General features: G+C 39.4%; 3 protein-coding genes and 1 long non-coding RNA gene across 7 annotated transcripts; 1 reads left to right on the top strand and 3 right to left on the bottom strand.

Moving 5' to 3' along the window:
* Nucleotides 1–557: 557 nt before the first annotated feature.
* On the top strand, nucleotides 558–25,529 carry LOC148741685 (uncharacterized). Of its 3 annotated transcripts, XR_015994964.1 has the most exons (8): nucleotides 558–926; nucleotides 5,553–5,732; nucleotides 11,394–11,723; nucleotides 12,764–12,941; nucleotides 23,559–23,754; nucleotides 23,879–24,182; nucleotides 24,606–24,744; nucleotides 25,090–25,529. It is a non-coding gene; the product is annotated as an uncharacterized LOC148741685 (long non-coding RNA). The 3 variants fall into 3 exon arrangements; XR_015994971.1 differs by lacking the exon at nucleotides 23,559–23,754; XR_015994962.1 differs by having other exon boundaries at nucleotides 23,559–24,182.
* On the bottom strand, nucleotides 5,907–9,520 carry LOC148741687 (von Willebrand factor A domain-containing protein 2-like). Its single transcript, XM_088733310.1, has 3 exons — nucleotides 9,388–9,520; nucleotides 8,421–8,807; nucleotides 5,907–6,649 (listed from the first exon to the last, which is right to left on the bottom strand). Exons 1-3 carry the CDS (start codon nucleotides 9,518–9,520, stop codon nucleotides 6,345–6,347), a joined length of 825 nt encoding a protein of 274 aa, XP_088589436.1. The 3' UTR covers nucleotides 5,907–6,344.
* Nucleotides 13,106–22,444, bottom strand: LOC148741686 (von Willebrand factor A domain-containing protein 2-like). 2 transcript variants are annotated; one of them, XM_088744009.1, is made up of 4 exons: nucleotides 22,128–22,444; nucleotides 21,660–21,801; nucleotides 15,394–15,780; nucleotides 13,106–13,835 (listed from the first exon to the last, which is right to left on the bottom strand). In XM_088744009.1, the coding sequence occupies exons 1-4, from the start codon at nucleotides 22,317–22,319 to the stop codon at nucleotides 13,531–13,533; spliced, it is 1,026 nt and encodes a 341-aa protein (XP_088600135.1). In that variant the 5' UTR covers nucleotides 22,320–22,444; the 3' UTR covers nucleotides 13,106–13,530. The 2 variants fall into 2 exon arrangements, with proteins under 2 accessions (XP_088600135.1, XP_088600137.1); XM_088744011.1 differs by lacking the exons at nucleotides 21,660–21,801; nucleotides 22,128–22,444 and adding an exon at nucleotides 16,358–16,566.
* Nucleotides 24,671–27,156, bottom strand: LOC148741684 (uncharacterized). Its single transcript, XM_088744012.1, has 3 exons — nucleotides 26,812–27,156; nucleotides 26,341–26,488; nucleotides 24,671–25,587 (listed from the first exon to the last, which is right to left on the bottom strand). The coding sequence occupies exons 1-3, from the start codon at nucleotides 27,034–27,036 to the stop codon at nucleotides 24,671–24,673; spliced, it is 1,290 nt and encodes a 429-aa protein (XP_088600138.1). The 5' UTR covers nucleotides 27,037–27,156.
* Between the last annotated feature and the right edge of the window lie 227 nt (nucleotides 27,157–27,383).

The raw sequence follows: 27,383 nt of genomic DNA, 5'->3' as shown, positions 1-27,383 counted from the left end.
CATTGTTGTGAACATATCGGCCATCCAAGCTCCCACCATTTTTCAAATCCGAAAGCTGGACCATGCAAAACTCGCTTGGAAAATGTGCCACTAACGGGCTACTTGAGAGAAACTTCCTCACTCTTACGCCACATATCTTGAAATTTAAAACAAACCATTGCCTTGCCTCATCTGTAGAAAGAGAGTGCAACAATTCAACCCTTCGAAGTTCGAAGGTATCCATAACTGCACTCGACCGCGGGAAACTAAACTTTCCCGCTTTTGCCTACGCATATAATATGAAATCCAATCTCGAAATGTCGATAGGCCGATCCAGCCCCTAAAAAAGAACAGGCTTCATCGTGCCCAGCAGGAGTAGAGATATAGTACAAAATCAAGGAATTACTCAGATTACTGTGAGCGATTACAAAAACAAGCTGTCAAGGCGATAATAGACACTTAGCCGGTTTATGACGTCACTCCATAGCAACCAGCCTTTTCGAATATTGAACTTCCGTTTACTTGTGGCTCGTGATGAATACTCAAGAAAGCCAGGTTACAACTACAAAATCGCTTGGTGTAATAATAGACGATAAACTCGATTGGCATAGTCACATCGCAAAACTAACGAAAAAGATCGCCTCTGGTATCGGGACCCTAAAGCAAATTAGGCACCCGATACCAGCATCAACCTTACATCTCATTTACCAAGCTTTAGTAAAACCTCACTTTGATTACTGTGACATTGTTTGGGGTAGCTGTGGAAAAACGCTACGAGACAAACTGCAGAAATTGCAGAATAGAGCAGCCCGTGTGTTGACATTCTCTAACTATGATGCTGATGCAACTGATCTACTCGAGTTTTTAGGGTGGAAAAATCTTGCACGCCAGCAGGAAATCCACAAAGCCACCATGATGTTTAGATGTCTGCACGGGCTAGCTCCAAGGTATCTAGTGTTTAAGTAGTGTTTAAGGTATATAGTGTTTAAATTAAGATTACATTACATTACATTACGGACTAGTCGTCTGGGGCGGCTGCCCTAATGCAGAGCTTCTACATTTACTAGAAGTACTTCACCGTAGGGCGGCTAGAATTATATACAACTTGCCCCGAGATATGCTTACTGAGGAAGTTTACCGACATTCGAACTGGAATACTTTAACCCTCTATTATAAACTTCGATTAATTAAACTACTCCATAGCTTGTTTATAGGTGAAGCACCTACGGCTCTGTCATACTAACAAACAAACCATGCACCACATAAGATTTTCGAAGGAGTAATAATATAATTGTGACGCATTTTAACTCGCAGTTTCTTAAAAACTCCATTAGCTATAGAGGCGCTATACTCTGGAACGCTGTCTCGAAACATTTCGCAGACCAGGTTTCAGTTTTTTATCGCAAAGTGAAGAAGAACTCTTATTTTAAGGATCTCGTTTTTAGCGCACAGTCAGTCCAGTCACTACCCAGGCACTACCAAGATTTTAAATGCTTTTAACTTAACTATTTTTATGTTTTAAACCCTGTAGTCAATTTACTTGTAGATAAATAATGTAAATCATTTTTATTATTCTTACTGTATATTTTGTAGAGTGATTTTAAGGGACACTATTCTTATTGTTATTGTAATCATATTCCCACGACCCCACAAGCCCCCAGCTTTAAACCTCATCGTGTTTAAATAAAGGATATGATTGATTGATTGATACTGAAATACGGGCATCTATGAACGCGAAGTTCCCAATTTGACTATGAGTTAGACTTGGCGATTAAATCAATTGACCTAAGCGCCTTTATACTTACAATGATAATACCGTTGATAACGTTTTAGAGCTGGTCTGAACCAAAATGGGTTCCTGCCAAGTTAGAAAGGCAAGGATGACGATCATCGTCAATCGGTAAAACAACGCAGCCATTGATGGAATGGTTTTTGGCGAAGAGATTACCCTCAATTGTTTGAAGAGATCTTTGTTCTTTGAAGACTTAGCTGGTTATGACGGCTTGGCTGATTTTATAGGCAGAAAGCAATCCCTGTACGTGTATTCCTTTTGAGCAAGGCGTGTAGCTGAGGGAGAGAATGTAGCAAAGGCTGTGGCGGGAAAGCTGAGGTTTGCGTCACGTGGGAGGCTGTAGCTTTTTTTACCAAACAGTCTTTATTAACGATGCGCTGACGTTGATTTAGGGAAGTCGTTGAAAAAGAATTTGAAAGAACAACAAATATCACCTGATCACCAAGTTTCTAATCTACAAAACCAGTCAACGATAGCATCTTCATCAATTAAAGTTACGGTTCAAGCGCTGTTCTTTATCAAAAGTCCTAATTTTCACAGCTACGCCGCTTTTTCCAGGGAGCCTCCCATTACCCACACTTCCATAACACAGCTTAGTAAACAAAAAAAATAAATAAATAGAAACGAAAATACTTTCAAGAAAACTAAGCATGTGCCAAACTATTTTTGAAAAAAGCTCAACTAGACAGGAAAGCCAGACTGGAACCTGTCTCTCTGTCACGTTCGATCTTGAGGCGCAAACTCGATCCGTTTTTCAAAAACGAAGATATCCTCTCTTGTACTTCCCCACTGGATTTCGTTGCTTAAATATGTTAAGTAGAACTTCAACGACCGAGCGCGATGGAGTATCTGAATTTAGCTAAAACGTGTAAAATAGATTTCACAACCACATGAAATGTGTGGAACTCTTCCATATTTTCTTTGTTAAGCAATGCCCTTGCTGCGTGACTAATGTTTTTTTTTTTAACTTCTTTGACCTTCAGCAACAGGGAAGCCGATTTAGAAAATGACTAAGATACATGGGTCGTAAAGTAGTCTGATTGTTTTATTGTAATTAGATCCAGATATCGTTTAAACTAAGATCTGATCTACAGCAACAAACAACCTAATTCAACACACTGGTGACGTAACTAGGGTTTGTGGTAATGAAGGTTACCATGATCTCGGATAAGCGCTTTAGAATGCGCAGTAACAGATATCACGTCTGGTCGATATCGATTTGGAGAAGACTAAGAGGAGGGGGGTGAATAGGCTAACGGATCGGCGGATTCCGAGAATTATTTTGCCCGGATTTCGGATTTCGAGCAAAATTTTAACGGATTTGCGGATCCAGAAGTTGCAACGGTTCGCGATTTCGTCGATTTTTTAGGTTCGGATTTTGGATTTTGTTTGTGAGGAAGTTCGGATCGTGGATCTGAACGATCGTCAGAAATGCGTTGTTTTCTGAGTATGTGTATTTTTATGTCACGGACTAGACTCTCTGCATGTCACGCGTTAGGGAAATAGTAACGCACTGGGACGTCTGCTGTGTTCGCGCCCCTATCCATGACACTGTACCCCACCAATTGCGATTCGCTCCATGGGAAGGCCATTGCCTAGCTAACACACAACAGCTCAAGGTGCGTTTTCCACCTTTTTACGAGACAAGTAGCGAACGGATTCGGATTTAACAATATTTTTTAACGGATTGACGGATTTGGTTATCAAATCGCAGCAGAGCGGCGGATTTGCATACCCCTATTCACCCCCCCCCCCCCCCTCTAAAAGAGATAAAAAAGCCGAAATAATACTGACGATAACTTTTATATGTAATTATGAAAGCAAACAAAAAAAATAATATGACGGGACATGATTAAAAGTCGACCGTTAGGTACAAATACACACAAAGCACTGCAAGACTACATTTTAATTTTTACTAGTTTTACAACCGTTTTTGCCCCATACAATCTTACCAAAATCTAATCAACGTCGCTTTTACATCTAATGGGAAAAATGAACAATCCTGAGAGGAATATTCTAGAGGATCACTGTCTTCTAAGAGACAAAATCGCTGCTTTAAGATAACTAGGTTTTACTAACTGAGTTGATGATGTGAATGGGCCACCTGTAAAAGAGTCAGAAGCTGACGTTTCGGGCGTTAGCCCTTCGTCGGTGCGAATCAATACTGTGACAGCTAAAAAGATCAATTTTTGTGGCTAGTGCCTCCTATAGGAGGCGAAAGTAGAAGACGCTATTTTTGCAGTCGTTCTATTTCCGATGAATCAAATAATTCGAACTCCGGAACGCGCCCTTTGGAGGGCAATTGGCGCCCAAAATATTTCGCTAAATATTTCGCTTGAATTTTGAATGAATAACACTACTAATGAAATTTTCTCAGACAAACTGACCTTTTTGTTACAGAAAGTACGTAAGCTAGTGAAATTTGCCCTGACAATGTTAGCAGCCGCTTCTCGTAATCGTTGCGTGACAACCCAAAGAATAGCTGCTATAAAACCGAGATGAGCACGATTCGGCGGCCACTTGGGAGGCGAAGATTGTTGGCCGTGCGGGAGACTTCTGGGCGCCGAATGTGCCAGGCTTCAAGAGACTTAGGTTTCAAGATATTTCATGGCTTGAAGTGCGCGAAGGATCAGGGAAAGGTTTTCCTATAGGTATATGAAAGGGCCTAAGATTGAAGTATTTCGAACTGGGGTCTTCTTGTCTTAACAGTTTATCAATCAGACACGTCAGGTGGGTTAGATTTTTTATATCCGCGTGCTCAGTAGACATGAATCAAAACTGGTCACGCTTTCTTATCTTTTGAGGCGGGAATTGTTGTAATTAGGGGTACTATTCACTTACTAAAGATACATATCATAGCAAAAATAAGTTTTCAGTCCGCAGTAACATTTCAGTACAAATTACGAAGCATGAATACCATCATCTCCTCTAACTACAAGGAGGTTCAACTTTGCCATCTGTGCGGACGACTCATTTGTCGGACGTAGCTTGGCTACATTAGAGGGACCACTGACATTTTTAATTGTAAAAATTATGCTGATCAGCTGGGAAGGAGGCTAATAGCACCATTTCGTCTTTCTGTAATCGAAATGTCGTATACCGTTCTCGAAAATCTCCGCCTCACTGTCTTTGAGTGCTCTGGCATGAGTTCTTCTTTGCTGTGGTTGTAACAGACCACCTGTGACAAGGAAAACAATCTTCTTTGCATGACAGCGGTGACCTTTACAAAAGGAAAACAGTAATAGAAATAGAAAGAATCACGTTGCGTCGAGACCTGTTTCATCGCCTTCAATTTACGGTAACGCAAAGACGATGAGATGCAATTTGGGTCAAAATTTTGACAACGAGAAATCCTGTCTGAGTAAGGTCCACTCTGATCACGCGCTAAAGCTGGAATTCATTGACCATGTCTTGCGCTCCAAAAAGGCCAAACTTTGAACAATCCGGTAAATTGCCACCAAGTGATTATTTTATTTTATTTATCATAGCGGTATCGTCTCCAACCGCTACTTTTGAAGTTATTCAGAGTTCAAAAACAGGCAAAATAAGAACGCATGGTCTGTTAATCTTATGTATGCTGATGTTTAACCCTTGTGCACTTATGTTGATAAATCTGAGAAAAGAGACTTACCCCAGCACATCGTTTCTCAGATCTTGCAAGGCCTTTATCTAAAACTTTCTTACAATCAAAATCTTTTTAATTTAAGCTGTTCTTTGGCAAAGCAATGATGACTTGGTCGAGCAATGTTATAAAATATATTTTTCTATGATTTATTTGCAGCTTCTCGCAATGTTCCTTTCCCTGTCGATAAAAAAAAAATGGATGCTCAGCGACAAACAGTGGACTCGTCACAGAATTGACGCAAGTTGGGCCACGTTTTCCTAGAGAGCAGAGAGACTAGCAAGAGGGGTGAGACACGTACGACACTAGCCCTTCGCTTACAGTTCAGATCATTATCAGGTAAGAAAACCATAGATTATATTTTTCCCGCAAACTGACCCGGGGTGCTGCGACAAATTCGAAGTTTGGGGTTCAAATGAACGCTTTTAAAAGGGAAAAAACGAGGAATGACATCGAGAATGGAAGATTGTAGTCATAGCGCGCTTTCTGAAACATACGGAGCCTCTGAAAGGATGGGTGGCCATCTTTATTTCCTCTTAATTTCTACAATGTGGTAGTTTTGTGTTATTCAATAGACTGTTTGCATACAACTTAATTAGTAACGCTAACGTCCAAGTTTAATTTAGGTTAATCCATTCAGCAATGATACACAGTTTAATTTCAGTTTGATACACAGTTTAATTTCGTAGAGCTCTGGACTCTTACAAATAATCCGAAAAAATATTTTCTCTAACCTACTTAAAAAGTACAATAAATTTTACCATGTTCAAACTTTTTAGGGCTCAGTATGCATTGTGCAAAATGCATTGCGCGCCGTCCAAACAATTTTACGAGATAAAAAAATTTCAAGGCATAAATCAATCACGACATTCTTATTCAACGAATAACTTTTAAAATAAAAAACACGGAAGCCTGGGGAACTTTGAGGGAAGGTCGTCCATAAACTCCACCTCACTTTCCGTAGCTGCACGGTGGATTACAGGGACCGAGAGGTTGCTTAGGAAAGCCCTTCTTTAAAATCAGCCTAGTGACTTCATAAAATTGACCCACAGTTTTAAATCGAAAAATATGTTGATCTGGGTCGCTAGCTACCTTGACCATTTCGTCTATTCCGTATATGTGATCTCCCACAGCAACCACATATATCGTTGCCCCTTTGCTCTTGAGTTTCTGAGCCATGGATATGGTTGAGTTCTTGTTATTTGACTGACCGTCAGTGATAAGGAGAACTACCTTTTTAGAACCATGACGACGACCTAGGATTGATAGAAGAATTTAAAGATTTAGTAATGGTAATAGGGCCGAGTGGAGTCAATTCGGTCTTTTATTAAATCCATTTTGAAATCACTGGTGGTCCCTGTTATCTGATTGGCTCTAATTGTTGCGATTTATTTACAAATCGCACCATTTTTTTCTCTAAATGGCACATTTTACGCTTGACTGAGTTTTTGACACATGACGTCAAAGTTTTTCTGCTTTGCATACAAAATAAGATATAAAAGCGTTTCCGGTTTCGCTTTTTATTTAAAAACCGCCTCAGTACTGCATCAGTAAAATATTTGAATTGACCAAGTTCTGTATTTGAGTGATTTAGAAATGGATTTAATAAAGTGGTAATTGAACCTTGTGTCGTGCAATTTTGGTCAGAAATCATACTTGTGGTTTCAAATCGAACTCGCGCTGCGCGCTCGTTTAATTTTGAAACCACGCGTATGACTTCAGCCCAAATTGCACTCCACTCAGTTCAACTACCATTATTAATCATGAAAGTGATTAACAGAGTCGGACAAATGCGAAACTGGAGTTTGGTTTGATAACTGCAAGTATGATTGAAGGCAGAATTGGACGCCACAAAGTCCTGTTACTTATTAATCAAAACCATGGCAATATTTTAGAAACCCAACAATCCATCGGTTAAACGTGTCGTAAAAAGTAGCAATTAACTCGGCGAGACTAGCGACAACGGCGCGCGCACACGACGCGTTCTGTCCACTTACACAAGCATGAAGCGTATACTATCCAATTATAGGCATAACACTTACACTGTCCCACTAATGCCCAAATCAAGCTCAGTGATAGTTAATCACGTTCAAGAATTTTCTTATAGTTTTAATCAGGAACATGTATGCTCTGTATTTCAAGCTTCTTTCGAGGTAGTCTAATCAGGATACAGTGATAACTGCAAGTATGATTGAAGGCAGAATTGGACGCCACAAAGTCCTGTTACTTATTAATCAAAACCATGGCAATATTTTAGAAACCCAACAATCCATCGGTTAAACGTGTCGTAAAAAGTAGCAATCAAACACGGCGAGATTAGCGACAACGGCGCGCGCACACGACGCGTTCTGTCCACTTACACAAGCATGAAGCGTATACTATCCAATTATAGGCATAACACTTACACTGTCCCACTAATGCCCAAATCAGGCTCAGTGATAGTTAATCACGTTCAAGAATTTTCTTATAGTTTTAATCAGGAACATGTATGCTCTGTATTTCAAGCTTCTTTCGAGGTAGTCTAATCAGGATACAGTGATAACAGTCAAATCGTAAGAGATCAGAGCGAATGTTGGTGGCTACAGTACATGGGGTCAGAAGCTTATGGTGATCGGAAATTGTAAAGTTTGCTTTAGAAGGGAAAGAAGGGTAAATCTCTACGCTGTGGTGGGGATATATGACAACCCTTTCATCGGGTCATTCTCATGAGTTATTTCGGTAGGTTCCATTCACGTAAAATATTCATGTGCCAGTCATGCGCACAAAAAAGCCAAATTTAAAACGTTCACTGAATTGGAGTACTCTACTGCTTTGATTTTGTTAAGCTTCACCAAAAAGGCGAAGGAAACGGAATTTCCTATGTTTGAATTTCTTGACCACTATGAGATAAGTACCATTCATTAAACTACGATGAGCCTACTCCGCGAAGTGGTTTTTAGAGTCTTCGCAGAAGAGAAAGTTAGGGAACTGAGATATACACGTCGCACATTGCATTAATTGCCTCCCGACTGTTAACTAACATTGTACCTGACAAAGGGTCCTCAAACAGCAGCTTTTTGGCTTCTGCAAGTCCAGCCTCAGTGTTGGTCGACCCTCCTGGGTAGACAATGTTTTTAATTTTGCTGGCCGCTGTACTACGCGGCGAGAACTTGAAGTTCACTTTGGCGGAATAAGAATACGTAACAGCTGCATATTTGGTGTCAAACATGCGATCATTCCCTTTCCCCATCACGTTTACAAGTGCCCTTTTCCCTTTATCAAATTCGCACCGGCCGATTGATCCTGAGCCGTCGATAACGGCAACGACATCCTCATTCGAATTGCTTCTCTTAGTAATCCTCGAGTAGCCGATGCCTAAGAAACTCGCCATGAATTTATCGGCAGTCACACTGGTTGAAGGGACAGTTTGAAAAGCTGAAATTAAGTTTAAAAAAGAATTCAGTTTGGAAGTATTCAACTCTATATCTGGAACTGACACGTACAAAGAACACATCTTTAGGGAAGCCCACTGACATAAATACTACTGAACATGTTACTAATTTCTCTTTCCTCTTTGCATTACTTTACCAAATGTAATTTTCCAACCTACATTTCTAATTAAAGAGCAATCTCAACCAAGCATAAGTAAAGCAGTAGCCGTTCTTAACATGTAATTGATTCAAGATATTACGTCTGGAATCAGTTGACCCGGGCCACGAGGTCTACTTGATAATAAACAAATATGGGAATTGAAGGAGTTCGTAAAGACTCGTGCATTTAGTAAATTTTAGCTTTGTAGGCTGAAGTGTATTTCATCCTTCAACAAAATCTTCCGTCCATCATCTGGGTTTTTGCATCCTGTCAATTTCAGTTTTCAAAGACATCGAAGCAATAATATTTGTCACGGAACTGACATTAACTATACATTACTTTCGTACATTTCTGGTTCCCTTGCCCCAAACAAAATTCTTCAGTCCGATGGACTATCTTCTGATAAATCAACTGCAGAACTCACCCTGATAAAAACTATCAGCTGGATCTGATGGGTAAGTTTGTGGTGGCGGTCGCCACAAAAGTCCTGAAATTTGTCCTGTGAGAATTACCAGTAGGCACAGCACAGAAATCAAACAAGTAGAAAGTCGTGACATTTTGAAGTCTTGAACTATTTCGGAAAAGTCGCTTTAAGTTGTTCAAGTTGAAGTCTGGAATTATTGGGGAGATCGCTCTATTTTATAAAGTAACTAACTTCCGTCTGTCGTTTCTATTTTGGTACTGAACAAGGAGAGTCTTCGTTTCAAGCGTTTACGTGTCTTAGATAGATGGGAACAGCATTCTATGTTTAAAAACACGTTTATATAACGTTAGAAATTTCGAAATCAACAAACTGTGGCTTGGCTGATTTTATAGGAAGAAAGCAATCCCTGTACGTGTATTCCTTCTTAGCAAGGCGTGTAGCTGAGGGAGAGAATGTAGCAAAAGCTGTGGCGGGAAAGCTGAGGTTTGCGTCACGTGGAAGGCTGTAGCTTTTTTTACCAAACAGTCTTTATTAACGTTGCGCTGGCGTTGATTTAGGGAAGTCGTTGAAAAAGAATTTGAAAGAACAACAAATATCACCTGATCACCAAGTTTCTAATCTACAAAACCAGTCAACGATAGCATCTTCATCAATTAAAGTCACGATTCAAGCGCTGTTCTTCATGAAAATGTCCTAAATTTCACAGCTACGCCACTTTTTCTAGGGAGCCTCCCATTACCCACACTTCCATAACACAGCTTAGTAAACAAAAAATATAAATAAATAGGAACAAAAATACTTTCAAGAAGACTAAGCATGTGCCAAACTATTTTTGAAAAAATCTCCAACTAGACAGGAAAGCCAGACTGGAACCTGTCTCTCTGTCACGTTCGATCTTGAGGCGCAAACTCGAACCGATTTTCGAAAACGAAGACATCCTTTCTTGTACTTCCCCTCTGGATTTCGTTGCTTAAATATTTTAAGTAGACGTTCAACGACCGAGCGCGATGGAGTATGAATTTAGCTAAAACGCGTAAAAGATATTTCACAACCACATGAAATGTGTGGAACTCTTCCACATTTTCTTTGTTAAGCAATGCCCTTGCTGCGTGACTAATGTTTTTTTTTTTTAACTTCTTTGACCTTCGGCAACAGGGAGCCGATTTAGAACATGACTAAGATACATGGGTCGTAAAGTAGTCTGATTGTTTTATTGTAATTAGATCCAGATATCATTTAAACTAAGATCTGATCTACAGCAACAAACAACCTAATTCAACGCACTGGTGACGTAACTAGGGTTTATGGTGCTGAAGGTTACCATGATATCGGATAAACGCTTTAGAATGCGCAGTAACAGATATCACGTCTGGTCGATATCGATTTGGAGAAGACTAAGAGAGATGAAAGAGCCGAAATACTACTGACGATAACTTTTATATGTAATTATAAAAGCAAAGAAACAAAACAATATGACGAGACATGATTAAAATTCGACCGTTAGGTACAAATAAAAATAAAGCACTGCAAGACTACATTTTAATTTTTACTAGTTTTACAACCGTTTTTGCCCCATACATTCTTACCAAAATCTAATCAACGTCACTTTTCCATCTAATGGGAAAAATGAAAAATCGTGAGAGGGATATTTTAAAGGACCACTGTCTTCTAACAGACAAAGTCGCTGCTTTAAGATAACTAGGTTTTATTAACTGAGTTGATGATGTGAATGCGCCACCTTTAAAAGAGTCGGAAGCTGACGTTTCGTGCGTTAGCCCTTCGTCGGTGCGAATCAATACTGTGACAGTTAAAAAGATAAATTTTTGTGGCTAGTGCCTCCTATAGGAGGCGAAAGTAGAAGACGCTATATTTGCAGTCGTTCTATAATCAAAGAATTCGAACTCCGGAACGCGTCCTTTGGAGGGCAATGGGCGCCCAAATTTGAATTTTGAATGAATAACACTACTAATGAAAATTTCTCAGACAAACTGTCCTTTTTCTTGCAGAAAGTACATAAGCTAGTGAAATTTGCCCTGACAATGTTAGCAGCCGCTTCTCGTAATCGTTGTGTGACAACCCAAAGAATAGCTGCTAAAAACCCGAGATGAGCACGGTTCGGCGGCCACTTGGGAGGCAAGGATTGTTGGCCGTGCGGGAGACTTCTGCGCGCCGAATGTGCCAGGCTTCAAGAGACTTAGGTTTTAAGATATTTCATGGCTTGAAGTGCGCGAAGGATCAGGGAAAGGTTTTCCTATAGGTATCTGAAAGGGCCTGAGATTGAAGTATTTCGAACTGGAGTCTTCTTGTCTTAACAGTTTATCAATCAGACACGTCTGGTGGGTTAGATTCTTTATATCCGCGTGCTCAGTAGACATGAATCAAAACTGGTCACGCTTTCTTATCTTTTGAGGCGGGAATTGTTGTAATGAGGGGTACTATTCACTTACTAAGTATACATATCATACCAAAAATAAGTTTTCAGTCCGCAAAATTCCAGCACAAATTACGGAGCATGAATACCATCATCTCCTCTAACTACTAGGAGGTTCAACTTTGCCATCTGTGTGGACGACTCATTTGTCGGACGTAGCTTGGCTACATTATAGAGACCACTGACACTTTTAATTGTAAAAATTATGCTGATCAGCTGGGAAGGAGGCTAATAGCACCATTTCGTCTTTCTGTAATCGAAATGTCGTATACCGTTCTCGAAAATCTCCGCCTCACTGTCTTTGAGTGCTCTGGCATGAGTTCTTCTTTGCTGTGGTTGTAACAGACCACCTGTGACAAGAAAAACAATCTTCTTTGCATGACAGCGGCGACCTTTACGGGAGGAAAACAATGATAGAAATAGAAAGAATCACGTTGCGTCAAGATCTGTTTCATCGCCTTCAATTTACGTTAACGCAAAGAAGATGAGATGCAATTTGGGTCAAAATTTTGATACCGAGAAATCCTGTCTGAGTAAGGTCCACTCTGATCACGCGTTAAAGGTGAAATTCATTGACCATGTCTTGGGCTCCAAAAAGGCCAAACTTTGAACAATCCGGTAAATTGCCGCCAAGTGATTATTTTATTTTATTTATCATAGAGGTATCGTCTCCAACCGCTGCTTTTTAAGTTATTCAGAGTTCAAAAACAGGCAAAATAAGAACGCATGGTCTAATAATCTTATGTATGCTGATGTTTAACCCTTGCGCACTTATGTTGATAAATCTGAGAAAAGAGACTTACCCCAGCACATCGTTTCTCAGATCTTGCAAGGCCTTTTTCTAACACTTTCTTACAAACAAATTTTTTTAAATTGAAGCTGTTAAGTAATTATGACTTGGTCTAGCAATGTCATAAAATATATTTTTCTCTGATTTATTTGCAGCTTCTCGCAACGTTTCTTTCCCTGTCGATAAAAAAGATAGATGCTCAGCGAAAAATAGTGGACTGGTCACAGAATTGACGCAAGTTGGGCCACGTTTTCCTAGAGAGCAGAGAGGCTAGCAAGAGGGGTGAGACACGTACGACACTAGCCCTTCGCTTACAGTTCAGATCATTATCAGGTAAGAAAACCATAGATTAAATTTTTCCCGCAAACTGACCCGGGGTGCTGCGACAAATTCGAAGTTTGGGGTTCAAATGAACGTTTTTAAAAAGGAAAAAACGAGTAATGACATCGAGAATGGAAGATTGTAGTCATAGCGCGCTTTCTGAAACATACGGAGCCTCTGAAAGGATGGGTGGCCATCTTTATTTCCTCTTAATTTCTTCAATGTGGTAGTTTTGTGTTATTCAATAGACTGCTTGCATACAACTTAATTAGTAACGCTAACGTCAAAGTTTAATTTAGGTTAATCTATTCAGCAATGATACACAGTTTAATTTCGTAGAGCTCTGGACCCTTGCAAATAATCCGAAAAAATATTTTCTCTAACCTACTTAAAAAGTACAATAAATTTTACCATGTTCAAACTTTTTAGGGCTCAGTATGCATTGTGCAAAATGCATTGCGCGCCGTCCAAACAATTTTACGCGATAAAAGAAATTTAGAGCATAAATCAATCACGACATTCTTATTCAACGAATAACTTTTAAAATAAAAAACACGGAAGCCTGGGAAACTTTGAGGGAAGGTCGTCCATAAACTCCACCTCACTTTCCGTAGCTGCACGGTGGATTATAGGGACCGAGAGGTTGCTTAGGAAAGCCCTTCTTTAAAATCAGCCTAGTGACTTCATAAAATTTACGCAGAGTTTCCACTCGAAGAATATGTTGATATGGATCGCTAGCTACTTTGACCATTTCGTCTATTCCGTATATGTGATCTCCCACAGCAACCACATAAATCGTTGCCCCTTTGCTCTTGAGTTTCTGAGCCATGGATATGGTTGAGTTCTTGTTATTTGACTGACCGTCAGTGATAAGGAGAACTACCTTTTTAGAACCATGACGAGGACCTGGGATTGATAGAAGAATTTAAAGATTTAGTAATGGTAATAGGTCCGAGTGGAGTCAATTCGGTCTTTTATTACATCCATTTTGAAATGACTGGTGGTCCCTGTAATCTGATTGGCTCTAATTGTTGCGATTTATTTACAAATCGCACCATTTTTTGCTCTAAATCACACATTTTACGCTTGACTGAGTTTTTGACACATGACGTCAAAGGTTTTCTGTTTTGCATACAAAATAAGATATAAAAGCGTTTCCGGTTTCGCTTTTTTTATAAAAACCGGCTCAGTACTGCATCAGTAAAATATTTAAATTGACCAAGTCCTGTATTTCAGGAATTTAAAAATGGATTTAATAAAGTGGTAATTGAACCTTGTGTCGTGCAATTTTGGTCAGAAATCATACTTGTGGTTTCAGATCGAACTCGCGCTGCGCGCTCGTTTAATTTTGAAACCACGCGTATGATTTCAGCCCAAATTACACTCCACTCAGTTCAATTACCATTATTAATCATACAAGTGATTAACAGAGTCGGACAAATGCCATCGAAGCTGGAGTCTCCTTTGATAACTGCAAGTATGATTGAAGGCAGAATTGGACGCCACAAAGTCCTGTTACTTATTAATCAAAACCATGGCAATATTTTAGAAACCCAACAATCCATCGGTTAAACGTGTCGTAAAAAGTAGCAATTAACTCGGCGAGATTAGCGACAACGGTGCGCGCGCACGACGCGTTCTGTCCACTTACACAAGCATGAAGCGTATACTATCCGACACTTACACTGTCCCACTAATGCCCAAATCAGGCTCAGTGATAGTTAATCACGTTCAAGAATTTTCTTATAGTTTTAATCAGGAACATGTATGCTCTGTATTTCAAGCTTCTCCCGAGGTAGTCTAATCAGGATACAGTGATTACAGTCAAATCTTAAGAGATCAGAGCGAATGTTGGTGGCTACAGTACATGGGGTCAGAAGCTTATGGTGATCGGAAATTGTAAAGTTTGTTTCAGAAGTGAAAGAAGAGGAAACCTCCACGCTGTGGAGGGGATATATGACAACCCTTTCATCGGGTCATTCTCATGAGTTATTTCGGTGGGTTTCATTCACGTAAAATATTCATGCGCCAGTCATGCGCACAAAAAAGCTAAATTTAAAACGTTGACTGAATTGGAGTATTCTACTGCTTTGATTTTGTTTAGCTTCACAAAAAAAGGCGAAGGAAACGGAATTTCCTATGTTTGAATTTGCTGACCACTTTGACGACATCGATCATCAAAAACAAGCTCGAAGAACATCGCCCCTATCATCCTTTCTTTGTTGACTCAGAGAAAATTTTAAAGGTAAAAAGGTCCGGGATAATTGAGATTTTTTCGTCGGTGTGTAAGAGTCCAATTTATCAGAACGGAAGCAAAGACTATGATATAAGTACCATTCATTAAACGATAAGCCCACTCGTGGAAGTGGTTTTTAGAGTCTTCGCAGAAGAGAAAGTTAGGGAACTGAGATATGCACGTCGTACATTGCATTAATTGCCTCCCGACTGTTAACTAACATTGTACCTGACAAAGGGTCCTCAAACAGCAACTTCTTGGCTTCTGCAAGCCCCGCCTCAGTGTTGCTCGACCCTCCTGGGTAGACAATTTTTTTAATTTTGCTGGCCGCTGTACTACGCGGCGAGAACTTGAAGTTTACTTTGGCGGAAGAAGAATACGTAACAGCTGCATATTTGGTGTCAAACATGGGATCATTCATTTTCCCCATCACGTTTACAAGTGCCATTTTCCCTTCATCAAATTCGCACCGGCCGATTGATCCTGAGCCGTCGATAACGGCAACGATATCCTCCTTCGAATTGCTTCTCTTAGTAATCCTCGAGTAGCTGATGCCTAAAAAACTCGCCATGAATTTATGGGCAGTCACACTGGTTGAAGGGACAGCTTGAAAAGCTGAAATTAAGGTTAAACAAGAATTCAGTTTGGAAGTATTCAACTCTATAACTGGAATTGACACGTACAAAGAACACATCTTTAGGGAAGCCCACTGACATAAATACAACTGTACCTGCTACTAATTTCTCTTTCCTCTTTGCATTACTTTACCAAATGCAATTTTCCAACCTACATTTCTAATTAAAGAGCAATCTGAACCAAGCATAGGTAATGCAGTAGCCGTTCTTAACATGTAATTGATTCAAGATATTAGGTCTGGAATTGACCCGGGCCACGAGGTCTACTTGATAATAAACAAACATGGGAATTAAAGGAGTTCGTAAAGACTCGTGCATTTAGTAAATTTTAGCTTTGTAGGCTGAAATGTATTTCATCCTTCAACAAAATCTTCCGTCCATCATCTGGGTTTTTGCATCCTGTCAATTTCAGTTTTCAAAGACATCGAAGCAATAATATTTGCCACGGAACCGATATAAACTATACATTACTTTCGTAAATTTCTGGTTCCCTTACCCCAAACACAATTTCTTCAGTCCGGTGGACTATCTTCTGATAAATCAACTGCAGAACTTACCCTGATAAAAACTATCAGCTGGATCTGATGGATAAGTTTGTGGTGGCGGTCGCCACAAAAGTCCTGAAATTTGTCCTGTGAGAATTACCAGTAGGCACAGCACAGAAATCAAACAAGTAGAAAGTCGTGACATTTTGAAGTCTTGAACTATTTCGGAAAAGTCGCTTTAAGTTGTTCAAGTTGAAGTCTGGAATTATTGGGGAGATCGCTCTATTTTATAAAGTAACTAACTTCCGTCTGTCGTTTCTATTTTGGTACTGAACAAGGAGAGTCTTCGTTTCAAGCATTTACGTGTCTCAGATGGATGGGAACAGAGTTCTATGTTTAAAAACACGTTTTCATAACGTTAGTAACTTCGATATCAACAAACTGTGGCTTGCCTGATTTTATAGCCAGAAAGCGATCCCTGTACTTGTATTCCTTCTTAGCAAGGCTTGTAGCTGAGGGAGAGAATGTAGCAAAAGCTGTGGCGGGAAAACTGAGGTTTGCGTCACGTGGAAGGCTGTAGCTTTTTTTACCAAACAGTCTTTGTTAACGTTGCGCTGAGGTTGATTTAGGGAAGTCGTTGAAAAAGAATTTGAAAGAACAACAAATATCACCTGATCACCAAGTTTCTAATCTACAAAACCAGTCAACGATAGCATCTTCATCAATTAAAGTCACGGTTCAAGCGCTGTTCTTCATGAAAATGTCCTAATTTTCACATCTACGCCGCTTTTTCTAGGGAGCCTCTTATTACCCGCACTTCCATAACACAGCTTAGTAAACAAAACAAAAAAAACAAATAAATAGAAACAAAAATACTTTCAAGAAGACTAAGCATGTGCCAAACTATTTTTGAAAAAAGCTCCAACTGGACAGGAAAGCCAGACTGGAACCTGTCTCTCTGTCACGTTCGATCTTGAGGCGTAAACTCGATCCGTTTTTCGAAAACGAAGATATCGTTTCTTGTACTTCCCCACTGGATTTCGTTGGTTAAATATTTCAAGTAGACGTTCAACGACCGAGCGCGATGGAGTATCTGAATTTAGCTAAAACGTGTAAAATAGATTTCACAACCACATGAAATGTGTGGAACTCTTCCACATTTTCTTTGTTAAGCAATGCCCTTGCTGCGTGACTAATGTTTTTTTTTTTTTGACTTCTTTGACCTTCAGCAACAGGGAAGCCGATTTAGAACATGACTAAGTTACATGGGTCGTAAAGTAGTCTGATTGTTTTATTGTAATTAATTCCAGATATCATTTAAACTAAGATCTGATCTACAGCAACAAACAACCTAATTAAACGAACTGGTGACGTAACTAGAGTTTGTGGTGCTGAAGGTTACCATGATATCGGATAAGCGCTTTAGAATGCGCAGTAACAGATATCACGTCTGGCTGGTCGATATCGATTTGGAAAAGACTAAGAAGAGGGGGGTGAATAGGCTAACGGATCGGCGAATTCTGAGAATTACTTTGCCGGGATTTCGGATTTAGAGTAAAATTTTAACGGATTTGCGGATCCTGAAATTACAAGGGTTCGCGATTTGGTCGACTTTTTAGGTTCGGATTTTGGATTTTGCTTGTGAGGAAGTTCGGATCGTGGATCTGAACAATCGTCAGAAATGCGTTGTTTTCTGAGTATGTGTATTTTTATGTCACGGACGAGACTCTCTCTCCATGTCACGCATTCAGGGAAATAGTAACGCACTGGGACGTCTGCTGTGTACGCCCCCTTATCCATGAAACTGTACCCCACCGATTGCGATTCGCTCGATGGGAAGGCCATTGCCTAGCTAACACACAACAGCTCAAGGTGCGTTTCCCACCTTTTCACGAGACAAGTAGCGAACGGATTCGGATTTAACAATATTTTTTAACGGTTTGACGGATTTGGTTATCAAATCGTGGCGGATCGGCGGATTTGCATACCCCTATTCACCCCCCTCTAAGAGAGATGAAAAAGCCGAAACACTACTGACGATAACTTTTATATGTAATTGTAAAAGGAAACAAACAAAATAATATGACCGGACATGATTAAAAGTCGACCGTTAGGTACAAATACACACAAAGCACTGCAAGACTACATTTCGATTTTTAGTTTTACAACCGTTTTTGCCCTATACAATCTTACCAAAATTTTACTTTTACATCACTTTTACATCTAATGGGGAAAATGAAAAATCCTGAGGAATATTTTAAAGGACCACTGTCTTCTTACAGACAAAATCGCCGCTTTAAGATAACTAGGTTTTTTTAACCGAGTTGATGATGTGAATGGGCCACCTTTAAAAGAGTCGGAAGCTGACGTTTCGGACGTTAGCCTTTCGTAGGTGCGAATCAATACTGTGACAGCTAAAAAGATCAATTTTTGTGGCTACTGCCTCCTATATGAGGCGAAAGTAGAAGACGCTATATTTGCAATCGTTCTATTTCCGATGAATCAAAGAATTCGAACTCCGGAACGCGCCCTTTGGAGGGCAATGGGCGCCCAAAATATTTCGATAAAACATGCGCTTGAATTTTGAATGAATAACACTACTAATCAAATTTTCTCAGGAAATTGACCTTTTTGTTACAGAAAGTACGTAAGCTAGTGAAATTTGCCCTGACAATGTTAGCAGCCGCTTCTCGTAATCGTTGCGTGACAACCCAAGGAATAGCTGCTAAAAACCCGAGATGAGCACGATTCGGCGGCCACTTGGGAGGCGAGGATTGTTGGCCGTGCGGGAGACTTCTGCGCGCCGAATGTGCCAGGCTTCAAGAGACTTAGGTTTCAAGATATTTATGGCTTGAAGTGCGCGAAGGATCAGGGAAAGGTTTTCCTATAGGTATATGAAAGGGCCTAAGATTGAAGTATTTCGAACTGGGGTCTTCTTGTCTTAACAGTTTATGAATCAGACACGTCTGGTGGGTTAGATTCTCTATATCTGCGTGCTCAGTAGACATGAATCAAAACTGGTCACGCTTTCTTATCTTTCGAGGCGGGAATTGCTGTAATTAGGGGTACTATTCACTTACTAAATATACATATCATAGCAAAAATAAGTTTTCAGTCCGCAACATTCTAGTACAAATTACGAAGCATGAATACCATCATCTCCTCTAACTACTAGGAGGTTCAACTTTGCTATCTGTGTGGACGACTCATTTGTAGGCGTAGCTTGGCTACATTATAGAGACCACTGACACTTTTAATTGTAAAAATTATTCTGATCAGCCGGGAAGAAGGTTAATAGTACTATTTCGTCTTTCTGTAATCGCAATTTCCTATACCGTATAACATAATCTATGTTCATTTGACAACCATCGAGCTGAATTTGGGTTAAACGATTTTCTTGTGCATTGCCCCAAATAAGTAATTATAACTTTTCTCTCTTAGTGCAGGAAGAAAAACTTCAAAGCGGTTATCAGCCTACACATTGCAATTAAGTATGTAATAGAGCATAAGGCATGTTTCAGAACTTCAAAAGACTACTTCACAGAGACAAATCCCGATGCAGAAGTTTACCGAAGATAGAAGAACGAATTTTTCGTTTTAGAACATTTAAGGAGAAACGATCACTAATCTAGCTGGCAAACGTGAGCATGCAACGAAATGGAGATGCAGATGTCCAATTGCAGTCTTGAATCCTTGTTGCATTCAAACAGGTAAAATGATACGCGTACAAAGTTGAAGTTACTCTGCAGCTTGATATTTCGTTGTATTTTTTACTTTTTCCCCAAATTTTCTCGTGACTGTACCGAGCAATTTTTAAAATTTACCTTCTACGATGAAAGTGGGTCAAAGGCCAAGGAAATGTAAAGCTTGTTGTAAAGTTGTATAAACTTCTGTCACGGTTTGTTGATATTGAAATTGCTAACGTGCTTTTCAACTTAGAATGCTGTTCTCAATCATCTGAGACTCGTAAAAGCCTGAAACGAATACCCTCCTTGTTGTACCAAAATAGAAACGACAGACGGGTGAGTTAGTTTCTCTATGATTTATAGAGATCTCTTGAATAATTCCAGACTCCAACGTGAACAAACAAAAGCGACTTTTCCAAAATAGTTCAAGACTTCGAAATGTCACGACTTTCTACTTGTTTGATTTCTGTTCTGTTCCTACTGGTAATTCTCGCAGGACAAATTTCAGGACTTAAATGGCGACGGTCACCACAAATGTAACCATCAGATCCAGCTGATAGTTTTCATCAGGGTAAGTTTATCTCTTAAGATGATTTTATTAGCATGTAGTCCATTAGGACTGAAGAAATGTTGTTTTTTGCAGCAAGAAAAGCAGAAATTTACAGAAAGTAATGCATAGTTTATATCGGTTCCGTGGCAGATATTATTACCTTAACGTCTTTGAAAACTGAAATTAATAGGAAGCAAAAACTCAAATTCCAGACTTAATATCTCACATCAATTACATGTTAAGAACGGCTTTTTAATTTGGAAAGGCTAGGCCATTCTTCCCGCCTGGCTGAGCTTAGACTTTTGACTCTGGAGTACTAGTGGCTTTAGAATGGCTTTGATTCAGATATGGAAGCTATAATGTACTCGATAATTGCTGAGATAAGCATGTTAAAGGGAGCAATTATTCTTTTAGAAATGTAGGTTGGAAAATTACATTGTATATCGTTACGTTATTTAAGATTTCTTGTATATCTATCTAGACACCCACTGACTGACGTTATCATTGACTAACTGCTGGATAAACTGATACAGACGTATACCAACCAGTGATTGAATGGAGATGGAATATGTTCTTACTTATTAGCTGACTTACAGACTGATTCATTAATTGATTGATACTCCTAAGAAATGATCTACCAACTGTCTGACAACCTGAATATACTAACTATACTGGGGTATATTTAATATGGGAATTAAGTTCCTCCCTCTATAACCCAATTGTAATGTAATGTAATGCAATATAATGTGAATTACGATTACGATTACAATAAAGCTGTTATATATGAATGTCTGACTGACTGTCATTTACTGATTGACTTACCTACTGACTGACTGATCATGTATTGAACTGACCTACTGACGGACTGACCGACCGACTAACTAAATGACTAAATGACTAACTTACCCACCCACGGACTGACTAACCGACTGACTGATTGGTTGTTTGACTAACTGACCCACCGACAGACTGATTGACTGACTGAGTGACTGACTGATTGACCTGCTGACCGAGAATTTGACCAATTGAAATTTAGGAGCATAAACACAAATTCGAAGTCATTGATTTTCATTTTTTAAAAAAATTACATTTAGAGCCATGTTAACATATTGAAGGGACTCTCATGTAGTGTGTGCACCTGTCACATAGCCTCGCAGTGCTGTGATTTCTAGATGGAGAAACGTTTCAGAAAGACTCAAAGCTGTCATCAGAACATAGCGACGAAATGTTGATAATAGGTTTCCAAGGCAACGAGGAACAGAAAGGCAATCAATTGTGGCCTGTGAAACGTAAAAAGAACTCAATATCGACACGGGAACATAAGCACCAAGCTAGTTCAAGGAAGACTGAAAATAAGAACATTAATTTTTTATAATGATGACGGCTGATCTCAGTAACAATCGTTGAATTTTGGAAAATAATGTCCAAACCGAATTTAATAACAATGGTTCACTCTGATTCAGAGCGACAGAAATCGTTGAGTTTCGATCTCGCTCGATAAAGATGAATGGGTCGGAAAAGACTGACCGGGTGATGTTCTCTTCGGTAAAAGAGTTCTCCAGGCAAGGACTGAGAAGAGGTTTAAAAAGCCGCATTAATGACTTACTTGAAGACATTTACAATCCTTGTCACGAAGACTCTGGTTTCTACTTTCTACAGCTATAAAGAACCTTTGGGAATGATCTGAACACTCCTGAATAACCATAGCAGCGCAATTTTCTATTTGTTGTGACGATGATAGAACAGTTCTGCCCAATAGTGTGAACAGCAGAAGAAGAACATTTACTATACCAAACATGATTGTTGAGCAAAGACGGTGGATTGTAGAAAAGGTGTTAATGTCTAGTAGATAACGGAAAGGCCGTTGTCAAAACTGGCTAACGACGCGCAATGGCAAAATTGGTTTCTTTTATCTCCTTTGTCCGTAACATCTATCCGTAATTCCCCCCCCCCCCCTTACAATATCAGCCCTGAATCACACAATAAGGTCATATGGATAAACCAAATGATCACCAACCATAGAAGCTCCTGATTGGTTAAACATATTCTCCTTGTCAGTACCTTAAGAAATGTACAGAGAACAGTATCGGGAATATGCACACTGGTGTTAGAATGAAAATGGTTAAGGAGGTTATGTAATTTAATTTCCGATCAATGAGCAAACAAAAAACAAAAAACAAAAAACAAAAAACTGCAGGCAATTACCAACCTCAGCAAATCACGATGAGGCAGCTGCAAATGTTAATCATTCTCCCCAAAGTCGACTTGTGGGATCTTTTTATTTTTGTTTTCAAAAGCTCTTTGATATAAGAACTTCTAGCTCTACAGGTACAGGCAATGTACCAACTTGGCGCCTCGAACAGCACATGTCACTTAAGAATAACATGCATGCGAAAGCCAGAAATTTGTCTTTTGGCTATTTACAAAAGAATATATTCAATTCAAACTAAATCAAAAGTTGAATTACTGCTAGAGACTCGGAAACGTTATTGTTAAGACTGAACTAGAAATCAGTAGGATGGCAAACTTTCACTTAACATAATCCAGCGTAAACTGAACACTTTATCATTTCTCCTAATTGGTTTTCAGGAATCATAATCTATAATTTATATCCGGAGACTTTTACTGCATTATCTAGGAAGAGACACATTACAACAACACGCGTCTTGTTTTTCAAAGGAAAGATAGATATCGTATCCTCTTTCTATGGACCCTGCTGTCCTTTCGCCTTCCTAAATAATCATGTTATAGCATGTGTCCTAACAGTTTCAAAGGAATGATAGGGACGAATAAATGGACGCATTGGAAAAAATAAATAGAGGTCCCGTCTCCTACAGGGTTAGGGGTAGGAGACGTTAATTTGCCACTCACGAGATTACTGTGTGATGGATGTCCTCCCCTGGGGTGGGATGGGTGGGTTGTTGTCTTGTGTTTCATACATGAGCCTCTGGCTCGGGCAATATGGGTAACCATGCCCCACGTAAAGACATTGAACTTTGATTACTATTACTATAGATATCGTTTCATCTTTCTGTAGACCCTGCTGTCCTTGCACCTTCCAAAATCATCATGATAAGAAGACAAATGATATTTTTAAGCAACATAATGCGAACCCGGGTGACAAGCAAGCTATCCAGTTAGCAGAGTGCGACAGCTGTGTTAGCCCTAATAGCTCTACTTTCATACTATGGTTACGATGGCGGTTGAATTCCAAAATTGGATCACACACACTAGTGAGTGATGTGGCTGTTCGTCTTTCACCTTTACTACCCTAAGAAACATATATGATTATTTTTAGACAACAGAAGCTTGATGTTTATTTTCATTTTTATTTTATGTGCATATGGTTTAATCAAGAGGCGAACTCCTGCTTGACTCAGCACCCAATTACCACTGGTATAGAAATAATGGATTTAGAAACGTCTTTGGAATAAAAGCTGTGATTCGATCTTCAATCTTCCAACGTAGGAGGACAATTTGTTTTGGACAGTCCACCCGGCCGAGTAGACCCCCTTCTCATTTTGGTTACTAATCAGAATCCAAGGATTGTAGTGTTACTGACTTTTATCAGTACATGCCGCCGCGAAGAACTGATGTAAAATTGTACAGGATGAGAGGGTGGAAAAATTATTTACTCGCTCGCCGACAATTTCTTGAGAAGGTAAAAAATTAGATCCATTTAATTTTTAACGATCACTATGATCTGTCCAAGTTGATTTAAGGGTATGTAAAAAACAAAAAACACGTTAACAAGTTTACGTGCTTTTGTAAGAGAGGTTTTTTTTATAGCATAAAGCAGAAAACTGTCAACTTAAAGTATTTAATCTGTCAAAGATTATCTTGCGCCAAGAATGTGGATGAAAGGACTTATCCCTCCTTTGCAGTTAACGGATAAAATAAATTTATAACTATAAATGATAACTTGGGTTTATGAAATATACGAAATGTAAACGTACTGGACTAAAAATGAAAGAACTTTGGCGAGGACTCATTTTCATTGTTTGTGGAAACATTTAGAAACAAGTGTTTTGTATAAGTATCAGTCCATGAGCTGATAACAAGCAAAAAAATATTTTTCTCTCAGTTTTCTTCATGGTGAGCTTGGAACTTATCACATCAGTCAGACACAACCATAAAGCTGTGTGACTTTTAAACAAAGTTTTGCAGCCTTGAATCAAGTGCGGAATCTCCTGGATTTTTATAGTTGATTTTAACTCCACCCGGTAAGTTATGATTATCTAACAGCTCCCATGGAAACCGTCCACTCAAAGGCATCTCAAAGGTGATGTTTATGAAATACTCGAACGTGTGACCAGTTCCGTTAATCTGCCAATCCGCCCAGACTTTATCTATGAAGCTGTGATGAATCCAAAACTCCGGAGAGAACGAAGCCGAGTGCTGTTTTAACATATGACCGCCAACACAGTCGTGAAAAGTAGGGTGAAGTTTTTCCCGAACAAACTTTTCAAACGCAAGAAAATTTTCATCCTTTGATATCTTTTTAATCACGTCTTTCCCTGGAAGGAAGCATGACATGTTAAAACGTCTTTGTAAACAATTTTTTCCAGTATCTTCAGGTATAAAGAAAGCGTCTTTCTTAAAAGGTCCGTCTCTAACGCAATTATCAGACAAAGTTCCGTCACCCCCCAAACCGTGAGGACCCGGATTCCAAACATCGTGTGTCTCCGTTCCTCGGGCCCAGTGTTTCTCGTCCTTACTCCAGTCCCAATAGGGAATTGTAACTCTGCAATCAACCTGACGAAGGATGTTTTCAAACTCCAGCAAATACCACCTGTGCCACGGTAGAAAGATCTGAGGCATGTGATGGAGGAGTTTGGTAGGCATCCGGGCATGCACTTTGCTGATTCTTCTGTAATCATCTTCATAAATAGGGTTTGTTGCAGCAGTTTTGATAGCACCAACAAATCTTTTTCGCTCCTGTAGGGTCATAGCTGTGAATTCCTTTCTAATCCGATGACAGAATAAAAGTTCGCCATCGTTACACATACATTGCCGTTCACATTCATCGAGCCATGGGTTCTTGCCATGACAGATTATTGGATTACCTGTAAATTAATTCAAAGACAAGTGATTTAGAGGGTCAGTGAAAGAGAATGTTTTAGTCTAGATCAACGTACCGCCAAACGAAATTTTTCTCTAAATTATTGATTCAGTTTAGCACTGAGCAAAATGTGTTTTGAAAAATAGGAGACAGAAACGTTTGTTTCTCTCGTTAATTTTCTTCTAAACTTCTGTTTGACTTAAAGTGTACTTTGACTTCCACTTTTTCCGCATTTTCTTGGCTGTCACCCGATGATTCTGTAAAATGTTGATTAAGGAATTGAATTTCATTTGTGGTGGCTCACAAAAAAAATAGGTTAATAAGTAATACTCGACTCCTATCGACCAAGTCCATCCCCAGCCGAAGAAGCCAAGCTTTCTAAAAGCGTGGGGTCACTGTCAAACAGAAGGCACACACCAGATTGTTAAATCGTGTATATTGAACCCTAAGCCGTGTTACTTAATGTGACTAAAAAGGCCCCCTCATGACACCCCAGGACCCTCCAGGATCCCCCTAGCTACGCCCTTGATCTCAACACCCTGTCAGGTTTCCGTGACAGTCACGCAAGACCCATTCATATCCCGAAAGGTATGGGTAGAGAGTGGCACTATGCGAGTGACATCATGACTTGCCTAAGAACACAACACAATGACCCCCTGGTGTTAAGTGCACTAACCAATCATGCCCGGTGTTTTCAGGCGTCCTCCCCTTACTCAGGTCTCAAACAACTCAACTAAAACGATGAGCAATACTTAACCTGTCATGTATCGTTTTAACTCAGCGTAGTTCAGGCTTGGACACAAGTTGCTCTGTTTTATCAAAGTCGCTGTCATAATCAAGAGTGAACGGTACGAAGTAAGGAGGTCTCCAGAACAGCGGGGAACAGACAGGCAGTCAACAGCTTTCTACATCGAAACAAGTTTAAACGTACGCTTTAACATTTGAAACTTTCCTCCTTAACCTTCCTCATAATCTTGTCTTATAAACTAGGTCCTCGAACTTTTATTGTGAGTAAAAGAGGTGCGTCAGACCTAGGATATTTTACTGAGAAATTATCAATGCTAGCTCGATTAAGTGATTTAATGATAAATTCATGTAAATCTAAAGGTTTTCATGGCAATGAATTGTCTGAATACTGCGTTGGGACATAAATAGGATTAAATAGATAAAATACATTACAATAGGGAAAATTTGTCCCGCAAAAAATTGTTATGCATTCATTAAATACCTGCACTTCCACACAATTTTGAAACAGCTGATCTGAGTTCCTTTCCTCCAGGGCCTGGAAAATTTCATGAAAATTTGAAGCACAGTTTTTGATCGTCATTTTCTGACATGACTCAATATTTTCGACAGATCTCACACAGAGCATTAAGATCGCAATGACAAAGACAAGCTGGTTACGCTGTGGAACCATGTCGGTGATCTTCTTTTCAAGTGTATCTAAAATCATCACGAAACACGAGAATTGTATATATATATATTTAAAAACAACTCATTTCCTTCCCCTTGCCATGGAAATTTAAAGGACACTGACGAGATTTGTATACACAATCACGACAAAAAACTAATCTAAATCAACAGGGTGACATGGTTTCTTCCTTGTTACATATTGACATTTCAAGCACCTTAATTTTATATTGTTTCCAATCGTTTATTAGAAAAAGCCTCCGGAGGCTGTTCAACAATATGCTTACAAGTTATTTCCTCCTTATGAAATAGCTATCCTCGAGTGTTTAGAAATCGTTAGGTATATTGATCTAATTCTTTTAACAGACATTGTGATTTTGTCAACTATAC

This window comes from Stylophora pistillata, chromosome 1, assembly GCF_964205215.1.
Source record: "Stylophora pistillata chromosome 1, jaStyPist1.2, whole genome shotgun sequence".
Taxonomy (NCBI): Eukaryota; Metazoa; Cnidaria; class Anthozoa; order Scleractinia; family Pocilloporidae; genus Stylophora; species Stylophora pistillata.
Note: the sequence above shows the minus strand (reverse complement) of the source record. Positions and strands in the feature narration are given on the sequence as shown.

What these genes read in the sequence shown, in the direction of transcription:
- LOC148741687 (XM_088733310.1), bottom strand. Translation starts at nt 9,520, where the DNA reads ATGTCACGACTTTCTACTTGTTTGATTTCTGTGCTGTGCCTACTGGTA. An exon ending in AGCTGATAGTTTTTATCAGG is followed by an intron (nt 8,808 to 9,387) that starts GTGAGTTCTGCA and finishes ACTTAATTTCAG; the next exon opens with CTTTTCAAACTGTCCCTTCA. An exon ending in GTTTGAGGACCCTTTGTCAG is followed by an intron (nt 6,650 to 8,420) that starts GTACAATGTTAG and finishes TATCAATCCTAG; the next exon opens with GTCGTCGTCATGGTTCTAAA.
- LOC148741686 (XM_088744009.1), bottom strand. Translation starts at nt 22,319, where the DNA reads ATGTTTGGTATAGTAAATGTTCTTCTTCTGCTGTTCACACTATTGGGC. An exon ending in AGGATTGTAAATGTCTTCAA is followed by an intron (nt 21,802 to 22,127) that starts GTAAGTCATTAA and finishes TACGTTTCACAG; the next exon opens with GCCACAATTGATTGCCTTTC. An exon ending in GTTTGAGGACCCTTTGTCAG is followed by an intron (nt 13,836 to 15,393) that starts GTACAATGTTAG and finishes TATCAATCCCAG; the next exon opens with GTCCTCGTCATGGTTCTAAA.
- LOC148741684 (XM_088744012.1), bottom strand. Translation starts at nt 27,036, where the DNA reads ATGATTTTAGATACACTTGAAAAGAAGATCACCGACATGGTTCCACAG. An exon ending in AAAATTGTGTGGAAGTGCAG is followed by an intron (nt 26,489 to 26,811) that starts GTATTTAATGAA and finishes GTTTCGATGTAG; the next exon opens with AAAGCTGTTGACTGCCTGTC. An exon ending in GTTAAAACGATACATGACAG is followed by an intron (nt 25,588 to 26,340) that starts GTTAAGTATTGC and finishes ATTAATTTACAG; the next exon opens with GTAATCCAATAATCTGTCAT.